A 10,914-nucleotide genomic window follows, 5' to 3' on the forward strand; every position below is an offset into this window, starting at 1 on the left:
AAAAAAAAAAAAAAAAAAACTAAAAGGGGGAAAACTAGCCCCAGTCTCCCTCTAAATAAAACTCTATTTATATATAATAGAAAACAAGCCCCCAATAGCCTCCTGTCAATTGCAAGCAGGTGCTTACTAGCAACTATCCAATTTCTTGGGCTCCGACTGAAAAATGTTTGACATTTTATCTTTGAGTACAGCCGTACACGCTGCATCATTCCCAGCGTCTGTGCATCTGTTCCCAACATCCTTACGATCAGGTTTCAAAGTCTGTTTGTTCCAGAGCAGACCAGAGTTGTGGGTTGAAGCTGGCTGGGCGATGTTCGGCAGCGGAGTTGGTGAGATGGAAGCCTTTGTTAAAAGCATCAGGTAGAGCGTGGGGGGGCTGTTGGCACAGCGGTGCTTGCCCCCATGCTGTTCTGTCAATCTGCCCCTGCCCCGTGCCGAGAGGAGGAGGGGGGCAGACACCAGGGGGGCCAATCCTCCATGAGACCCAAATCACGCCAGACGAGAAAAGATGGTCCCTGGCTAAATACAGTTATCCCCCCTCATCTGTCAATCAAGAAATCTTTGAGTAATTTGGGATTTGCCAAAAAAAGCATTCAAATCTCTGAGTGCGAATACTGTAGTTTTTGAAATGCAATGTGTGTGGAACAATTCATCTATCTGATGTTTCTTATTTTGGAAAGGCCTTTACTTATTCATTTTTAAATAAAAAAGTATTTTCAGCTTAGATGCATTTTCTTTTTTTAAAGTTTCTTTTTTTTTTTTTTTTTTTACAATTTATTGGTAAAAAATAATGGTATTACCATTAATTGGTAATAAATTAATGGCATGTGTTGAAGAAATTAAATCTAATTGATTAAAAAATACAGTACACAAGCCTATTTTTAGAGACCATAATTGCATACAGTCTGAAAATGTTAACGGAAAATTAAAATCAAATTTACAAACTCAATCTCGCCGTTCAAACTCTCATTTATTGCATTTCAGAAAGGTTGTTTTTCATTTACCAAACATATTCTTAATTACCTTGAATTTAAAGACGCACAGCAGATGGTATTTAGTGCGAGTTCCACAAAAGATGCCTATATTTTCAGATATAACACCTTTTCATGTGCATCCGCAACGTAAACCGAAAGAAAAAGTGATTTGTCCTTTGTTATTGGCTACCATTGAGTAGCGCATGTAAACTAAGACCCGCACAGAGGTAAATCCCAGCTTCTTAAATTTAACATATGTTCTCCTTCCCACACATTGTGATTCTCTGCACCAGCAGTAAATGATACATGTGAGGGAGTTTGAGGCGCTCGCCGATGTCGTCTTGTCATCCAGACGACGATACGCTACATTAGCAGACGCAGGCTGGGAAGGGGCCTCATACACGAGTGTGAATATTAGGGGAGATGGAACCCGAGCAAACAGGATTTAGAGCACACCTCTGTATCAACACAGATTTAGTCAGCGTCACCCTCCGGGGACACAAGGAGAGATGGAGGGAGAGGCTTCTCTTCGTTTCGAGATGATTCACGTTGGGAGTGGGCTTGCAAAATTGCTTTATGGAAAGTGGAGGAACCCTCGGCGGGAACATTAGGCAGGAAACAGCAGGAGGGCCACTGTTTCATTAGGGAGAGAGGCTTCGGCTTTATTACCAGGATTTGGAGTTTTATGGTTATCGTTATTTGCCATAGAATTATTATGCTTATATGTCTTCTAGTCAGCTGTTTGGGTGGGGAGCAGATAGGTGGTCTCGGCGCAGTCGGCCAGGTCTGGAGAAGCAGGCCGCAGAGCCGTCCCCTTGGCAGCTGTCGCATTCGCCACTCACAGATCGGAGATCCTGCTCAGCAGCGTCTTCTGCGTTTCGACCAGGAAGTCCTCCTATGAACAGAGAGTGATAGAGTTGTAGCTTATTCATATTTAATGTGATACAGCCCTGTTTCTTCATCAGTGCTCCATCTAACATGACTTTGGCATTAGCTTGTACGGAATTGAAATGCGATGAGTGAGAGTAGAAAAACAATCGTTACTCTGCTTGGCATGTTCAATTTGGTAGCGATGAGTTACAAAAAAATGGAAAACATCACGGTTGTCTTGTGAGGTACGGCTTCAGTTGCAGTCAACTTTACCACTGCTCAGCGAAATTTTAGCTTTAAAATCCAGGCAATTCAATAGGAATTCGAATCCGGAGTTTCAAGTGAGGACAAAAAAGTTTGTCACGAATTGTTGCTCGGCAAACTTTTGAGGGTGAGTCATTCCAATAGGAATTCACAAGATCAGGAGTTTTGCGCGAGGTCGAAAAAGTTTGCCACATCAATTTTGCGTATGTTCACGAATTTCTGTGAACATTTTCTATAGGAATTTGTGCAATCGAGAGTTTCGTGTGAGAACGAAAAAATTCGGCATGCAGATTCCTCTCATGTTCAAGTTGGTCACGTGTCTCGTTGCTTGACGAAATTCCATCAATACAATAGGAATTTGCGCAATCTGGATTTTTGCACAAGGACAGAAAAGTTATGCTACGCTACGCAAATTTCATGCGATTTGAATTTCCATTAACATTTTCAATATAGGACCTTGAAGAGTTGGGAGTTTCATTTGACAGTGAAAAAATTCACCATGCAGATTTCGCTCGTGTTCATGTTGATCATGCGAATCATTGATTGACGAAATCCCATCAATACAATAGGAATTTGCGCAATCTGGATTTTCACGTGAGGGCAAAAAAAAAGACCTTGAAGTTGGGGAGTTTCTTGTGAGGGCGAAGTTTTCAAGACGCAGATTTTGACGTTGGTCATGAAAATTCTTCACACTGACCAACAGAAAGCTACTTCGTTTGAAAAGGGCTTCTGTGTGAGCAGTGCTTCACACATCTCTACTCTATTGACAGTGGAGCTTTTTTGTACACAAAATTTCGCTAATGTGACCGCACCTTTCCTCTTGATAAATTATCACCGGGATGATTGGGCTTCGTCGGTGTGATTCCTAATGATTCCAAGGATGGGTCCTGCCTGGAAGCGGTGCCGTCTTGTAGTGCCAACCTTTCCGACCCCAGCAGAGTGCGGTGCTGCGGTGTACCGTGCAGGCTGCCCACCCTCCCTACCGGGCGGGCCGTCTGCAGCAGAGCAGTTAATAAAGAGATTGATTATCAGCCTGTCAGGAAGTGACAGTTGGACAGAGCCACTCCCCATGAATGACAGAGGGCATGCACCGCTCGCAGCAACCAAGAGCGCCAGAACCAGCACCGCGCCACCAGCACCTCCGCACCATGCCAACTTTGCTGCGGGGAGGAAGAGCCCCGCCGCGAGCACAGCCATCGCCTTCTGGAGCAGCAGCTACACGGCTGCTGACTTCACTTCCTGTGCCAGAGTCAGAGTTCAACGCCGCTGCCTGCAGCAGACTGACTGCCGGGTTCCCAACAACATACGTGAACATTTTTTTCATGAGATGCAACATTCACACCAGAGTAAAAAATTCAAGCAAATATCTTGTTTCTGCAACTTTGGATACGTTTACATCAAGGATGAATTTTTTATAAAAGTATGCATTTTTATTCATATGAAGGACTGATTAAAACTATCTTGAAAAATTTTCTCTTCCTCATTTTTGTTAACTTTTCAAGTGACTTTATTGTTTTCCCCGTTTCAGATTCTAATTCATCATAAAAATATAAATTATTACATTTTTAAAACTATGATTATCTAAAGAGATAAGCATGAACCATTTCAATATTTAAACATTTCAATGTTTTATCTGATTATCTGGTAGGATGAAATAAGTTTAGGGAGGTATTCATAGTTGATTGTAGGTTTACATTTCACTGTAATATTGCATGTTATGCATTGTTGAGATTTATAGTATAAAAATGTAGTGCTGACTTGCCGGTCATGTGTTGTTATTAACTGCATACCTGATTTGGTTTATGTAGTGTAAAAAAAAGTTCCATGGTTTCCACAAAAATATTAAAAACAGCACAACTGTTTTCAATATTGATAATAATAGGAAGCAATTTCTTAAGCACCAAATCAGCATAATAAAATGATTTATGAAGGATCATGTGACACTGGCTGATAAATTTTAAAATATATAAAAATAAAATGTTAAATTGTAATAATACATTTCACAATGCTGCTGCTTTTACTACATTTTGATCAAATAGATGCAGTCTCCGTAAGCATAAAGACTTCTTTAAAAGAATGTTGGAACCATAGTGTACATGAGACTCCATGAGAGCAGTTAAAAGCTGTAAGACATGGAAGAAACACTTTTGCTTGCATAATAAATAATTTATGGCTAAATAAATGTATTTATGCCAATAGGTGTCAGTATAAAGTCCAAGAACATTGTCACATAGCACAATTTGCAATTTTAATTGAAATTTGTGATTGTGACACTTTTAATAAGAATTAATCAATGGTCTTGCATGGGTGGTTTTAAACATATTCTCATTTAATTATCTTTATAGTTCTGTTTGTTCTTTTTTAGCTGATTATCTGTACGCTTCAATGTATGGGGACCTCCACGAGTAAACATACCTGTTGACCCACTCTGCCTGTTGGACTAGCTTGATTGTGAGACCATATGTTTCAATGCTCATGGATTAGCAACAGTGCATTAGAGAGGCAGAAGTGGCTTCCTTCTAATTAATGATTTAGCACCTCACAGGTACACACACACACACACACACACACACACACACACATACACAGTTCTACGCCTCATCCGGCCCTGCTTTGTCAGTACCCCCGAATGAAGGGCTGTCTGCGCGCTGTGGCAGTCTCGCGACTGACTTTGTTTGAAGTCACTCTTGTCTGTCTCTTCGCCGGTGCGCCTGTCTGTTGGCCGCGTCCCCCTTTTTTAATGAAACAGAAGCGTTAATAGAATCACTGGGAAAAGCAGGTGATAAAAGTCGATCCGTCGAGCGTGCCTGTATCCAGAGTTGCGAGCGCACTGTTCAAACAGAGCATTGTTCAAAGACAATGCATGCAAAAGACACACGGGCTGCCGAAGGAATAAAAAAAAAGAGAGGGAGAGAAAGGGAAATGGGGAAAAAAAGCTGCTCCCTGTCTTCAGTGAAATCAAAACAACTCCAAGGTAAAATATACAATGAAGGGCCCCCTGATCTGACCAGCATCTCAGATGAGAGGAGGATGCAGTCTTTCTGACATGTTACAGAGGGAGAGAGAGAGACGGAAAGCAAAATAAAGAGGCCTCACAAAAATTTGAGATATTCAGGCCTTATGAATGCATTCATGGAACATTGTACATGCATTACAAATGTCAAATTAACGCACGCTTGAGCCGAAATGATATTCTGAGCATATGAAATGACCCTCAAAGAGATGAAAAACATCCGAAATGGGAGGTAAACGCACTCGACTCGGTTCATTTCAGCCCTAATAAAGATATCGTACCCCGGCCTGACAATACGAATGAATTTCGGTCACATTCCGAGGCACGTTTTTTGAAACGTCACCCCGGGATATTTGCGATCGAGTGCTTTTTTTCATACGTCGACAGAGCGAGCTGACATTTTATCATTGCTGGAAAAACAGAAGTCTCTTTCACACTTCATTGGCCATCGCAGAGATCAATACGGGCGACGGTAAGAGGAATATCAGCCGGGGATGGTGCAGAAGTATCTGTAGAAACGGCACCGGGGAGAACGAAACGAAAAAGAGGAGGAGTGAAGCTGCGTTAGAAGGCGACACAGATGGACAAGAGCCTTTATGGTGGCGGCTCCTGCTGGCATGGTGCCACCAGCCCCAGACTCCCTTTGTTTGCCAGGCTACTAAACTAATAGATTTAAAAGCAGGTTCCCGCTGGCCAGGAATTATAAAGTCATTAACGAATACAAATAAGGCTGAGAATGAAGGGGCAAGGAGAGGAGGCTTTCTCAGACCAGCTGAGTCTGAGAGGATGGACGCGGTTTAGGGAATCTGTCCGAGGTTGGACATCTCTGAGTGTGTAAACAACCCCGGTTTCCTCTTCTGCTATTTGATAGTCTCCAAAAATCATGGGTTGTCCTGCAGTGTGACATGATACAACAGCATTTTCACTAATTATTGTACATGCATATGTTTTTATAATGAATCATACGAATTGAGAGATTATAGGGAATGTTTATATTTTCTAACTTTACATAGCAATTTTAAAAACTGTTAAAAAATTTAAATGTGGGTTTACATGTTTTTTTTTATTGATTAAAATATTTTTTTTTAAATAAAATCAAATGATAAAATCTCATGGACATGTGATTATCGTATACACTTAAGCAAAAGTGTAAACAAAAATTATCCAGCAATCACATATCATTTTCACTAATTTTTGTACTAATTTTTATAATGAATCATATGAATTAAGATATTATATGTAATATTTCTATATATTTTTTAAGTTGTAATAAACATACATTTAATCTATCTATCTATCTATCTATACTTATGACTTTGTGTATCTATTAAAAAATACCTAATAAAAATATAAAGTGAGTAAAATTTGTTTGAGAAAATTGGTTTAAAAAAATCTAATAAAAAATATTATGGATGTGTCAGATTCTCATATACTATTAAAGTAAAATATAAACAAAATAATTATCTAGCAATCATAGCAATTCTTCTTTCATATCAGATAGATTAGTATATATCAGTCCATACACTGCATTTTGTTTCATTGTCTGGTCAAACAAGCATTCATTTCTATTTTTTCCCCCTCAAATCTTTTAATTTCCTCTCTCCTTTTATCTGCACAATAGATCCTCAGCATGTCTTCTCTTCCCTCGTGTAATCTCAATATTATTTAAGGTAGCCATTGCACAATGGCTGTGAAAATGGGAGTCATTTAAGCCCTTCTCCCCAAGCAGTGGTCTTGGCAACTAAACTAGCTCATTTGTTCACTCTGCATTCCCTTGGACAGCCTTATAAATGGAGGCACTATCCAATTATTACAGGGGATAAAACTAGAGCTCCAGCAAACCATAGCAGAATCTATTACCAGCGAGAGTTTGTGCGTGTGCGTGTGTGTGTGTGTGTGTGTGTGTGTGTGTGTGTGTGTGTGTGTGTGAAAGAGAAAGGCTGTGCCCATATGCCTCACAAACTACTCCACACAGGGCAGGTGACACATCACCGAGACCTAAACACATGAATGTTCTTCAACCTTGACGGCAACATGTTCGCTTATGATGTATTGCAATAAATCATTATGACGCATAATCTTTAGTTTACCTTAAATGTTGTGGTATATTTTTTTTTAATCCCAAAATTATTCTAAAGCACAAAAGTTGATGCACAGCTGGCTTAATATTATATTTGACATCTTTCAAGATATATACAGTATGTGCGGTCTACAAGTTACCTTAGTGTGATTGTTTGCATGCATATGAAGGGACGTTTGGGATTGGATATGGAATCATTGCATTTTTGTATGAAGCTTGCTTTAAGTTGATATTCAGTGATGAAAAAGGGTTACTTTAGAAACTCTCTGATAATTGGCTTCTTAAAAGCATCTCATTTTTAACAATGTCACTGTGGCTGGTGGATGACAATTAATCTGTTTTCCAGTGTTTTCTTGGCATCTGTGCCAATTACTTTATATGCTAATATATGTAAATTACTCAGCATTTGAGGTGCCAGTAAAAACTATGCTTGTATTGTATATTATTTTTAATTCATGCAATACAATTGAAGTCTATTTTCAAAAACACTATTTTAAATCTTAAATAAATAAATAGCTTTTTAAATATATTTTAGGATGGAAAGTAACAATTAAATGCATTAGTAAAACTAATATAGCAACTAAGCTCTTAAATAAAGTTTAATACTTTTCAAATAATCATTTCAGACAACGCAATCAGCTAATGCTTTGCAACAGAAAGAATCTTTGAAACAATTGGACTTGCTTGCATCATTTCTTTGTTTACCACTATGACAATGAGAATTAGTCACTCCACGTATGAACACAGTGCCAAACACATTTATTTCTCACTCGAACAGTCAAACTGCATTTTTACACTCACCATACATCCTATTTAAGTGCATCCCGGATTTTGCATTTGTCATTGTGTCGGCACATTAATATTTTTTCTATTTCTTTTCTCTTTTTTTTTTTCCTTCTCTGTTAGTGGGAAAGAGGATAATGACTTCACCGCTAAGTAAATGTTAATGAATGCACTTCGCCATCTGACTAGGTCTTTTCTCTTAACATAAATAGCTATAATTACCAACATATTCTTTCTCGCTCGCTCTATCTCTCTCTTTCTCCCTCACACACACACACACACACACACACACACACACACACTATGACCTGCATCAAAAGTGTGCTCTCTCTATTCTCCTGCGTTAAGTTCATCTGCTTCTCATCTCTGAAGGTAGATGTCACTGTTGCACACTGAATGGATCTGTAAACTTCAGCCTGAGAGATGATGGATGTTTAATGTTGGGTAAATTAGTATGAGATATTTAAAATACATAAATAAAATAAACAATTGTGATCTTAGAAATGAGAAAGATGGACTTGACCACATGTTTACTAATGTTAGCAATATTTTAAACTACATGAAATACAACTAATTTTTTCCAAGTCATTTTATACATTTTAAGTTAATAAAAATAGACACCAGAATTTGAAAGAAATATTTTAGCTGCATTAATGAGCATTTTTATCTAATATTGTCCTTGCAAATTAAGGTTCAAAATGCATTATTACTTTATTTAAATCTGTGCTCTATTTGCTAGTTAATTATCAGCAAATCATCATTAATTAAATAAATGTTTTAAAAAAATAAAGCTGCAATAAAAGCCCATACTATTATTTTGCTTATTAATTTCTTCCACCAGTTTATCAATAATCATTCTCTCAGTCATAAAACAAATTTCTACTAAACCAACACATATGCATTCATAAATCCTGATGTGCCACCCCAAACCTAGTTATGCAACACTAAAAAACAAAAATCATAAATATTTTGAGCCATAAGTTAATTCTGTGCAAGACTGATAGATTGAAATAAACAAGTTCTTGTTTTACATTTGTGTGAAACTGCAAAAATAATTATTCGATTTAGCTTAACAACACATTTTCATAATTACCACGCATTACTCATGAGGAGTACAATGAATGCACAATCTGATAATTATAATAAGCACACTCATATTGGAAGTGGATCAGGCGAATGTGACATTGTGTCAAAATAAAGTTACAGCACTAAAGATGAGTGACTGAGTTCTGAACATCATCATAAACATATTCAAACACACACACACACACACACACACACACACACACACACACACACACACACACACACACACACACACACACAGTGAATCATATGAATATATATCTCCTGTGTCAGTGCCGTGGAGGACAGCAGCCAGCTCCGCGATCCGCAGCTCTCCCGGCTGATTCAAAACTGTATCTTTCAGGCGTTTATTATCAATTTGACTTTATCTTCTCTTTACCAGAGGTGTGAAATCTCAACCTCATACGTGTAATTAAGGTGGGCCGTGGTGCTTAAGAGAGGCTTGATTTGAAGCGATTACCAGAGGCGAGAGCTCAAAAGTACACCGCTGTGACCTCAGGGGCAGTCTGGAGAGCTGCTGGCTGAAGCCACGGCTAATTTAATAGATCTCCTCAGCTTTACATTTAAATATCATCACAGTGGCGATGAGCCCCAGATAGGCTTTGTTCTCGCGTGTGGCTGAGGAGAGATTATTCGCCGTGCAGATCTGACCTGATGGCTTCCCTCCTCGCTAAACTCTTCTGTTTGTTCAGCCTAAGAGCACGCGAGACATCGATCCGCCCGTTTGAAAAGATGCAGTTGGGTGATAGTGGTTTTGAACTGCTGTTGCTACACATGCCAATATGAATGTCACAGCGATGGTCTCTAAAAACATGGGTTGTCCTGCATCTTGACACAATACAACTAGTTCAAACTGCATTTTCTCTAACTATTGTACATGGATTTTTTTTTTTTTTTATCATGAATGATATGAAGTGAGATAACATATAATATTTTCATTTGAGAAAATATATTTAATCAAATATATTATATTATATTTAGTCAAATATTATATAAATATATATATATATATATATATATATACTTTTATTTTAAATGATCTGTTATCTATATATATCTTAAATTATTATTATATTAAACATGTAAAAATAGAAAAATGGATAATTATAAAAATGGATAATGAATGATATGAAGTGAATGATTACATGGAATATTTATCTTTAAAAATAGATATTCAGCCTTGTAAACTATTTAACACACACACACATGTAAAATGCATTCAAAATGTAAAAATAGAAAAATGTTTAATTATAAAAATGTGTAAAGAATGATATGAAGTGAATGATTATGTAATATTTATCCTTAAAATATTTTAAGATATTAAGCAATATTAAGCAATGTAAACAATTATATAAACTTGTTTTGTTTACTGTGTGGAGACGTTCTGATATCGCGTTTGGTCTCGTTCTGTATCGCGTATCTTCTCAGTGTCTGCGCTTGCTTGGCCATTTGTTGTGGAGAAAATAAGGAAAGTGTGTTCAAGCGCCAGCAGAAAACAGTGTAAAGAAATACTCTTTGAGAGAAGCAGTCTTTATCAGCGGAAGTTAAAAGCAGCTCGTAAGTGTATTTACTTGTCTCATTAGTGTGTAGTGCAGTTGTCGTTGCTAGGAAACGCTTGTTTTGTTTACTGTGTGGAGACGTGCTGATATCGCGTTTGGTCTTGTTCTGTATCATGTATCTTGTCAGTGTCTGCGCTTGCTTGGCCATTTGTTGTTGAGAAAATAAGGAAAGTGTGTTCAAGCGCCAGCAGAAAACAGTGTAAAGAAATAGTCTTTGAGAGAAGCAGTCTTTATCAGTGGAAGTTAAAAGCAGCTCGTAAGTGTATTTACTTGTCTCATTAGTGT

General features: G+C 37.9%; 1 protein-coding gene across 1 annotated transcript in view; it reads right to left on the reverse strand.

The window, feature by feature from the left end:
* Positions 1-1,800: 1,800 nt before the first annotated feature.
* LOC107668601 (protein phosphatase 1 regulatory subunit 37-like) overlaps positions 1,801-10,914 on the reverse strand; it is a 37,294-nt gene continuing 28,180 nt past the window's right edge. Inside the window, exon 7 of the mRNA XM_016460540.1 lies at positions 1,801-1,869. Within this exon, the coding sequence (XP_016316026.1) occupies positions 1,813-1,869 (57 nt within the window). The 3' untranslated portion in view covers positions 1,801-1,812. The remainder of the gene's footprint in view (positions 1,870-10,914) is intronic.

The sequence above is a fragment of the Sinocyclocheilus anshuiensis genome, unplaced genomic scaffold (genome assembly GCF_001515605.1).
Source record: "Sinocyclocheilus anshuiensis isolate Anshui unplaced genomic scaffold, SAMN03320099.WGS_v1.1 scaffold2047, whole genome shotgun sequence".
Taxonomy (NCBI): domain Eukaryota; kingdom Metazoa; phylum Chordata; class Actinopteri; order Cypriniformes; family Cyprinidae; genus Sinocyclocheilus; species Sinocyclocheilus anshuiensis.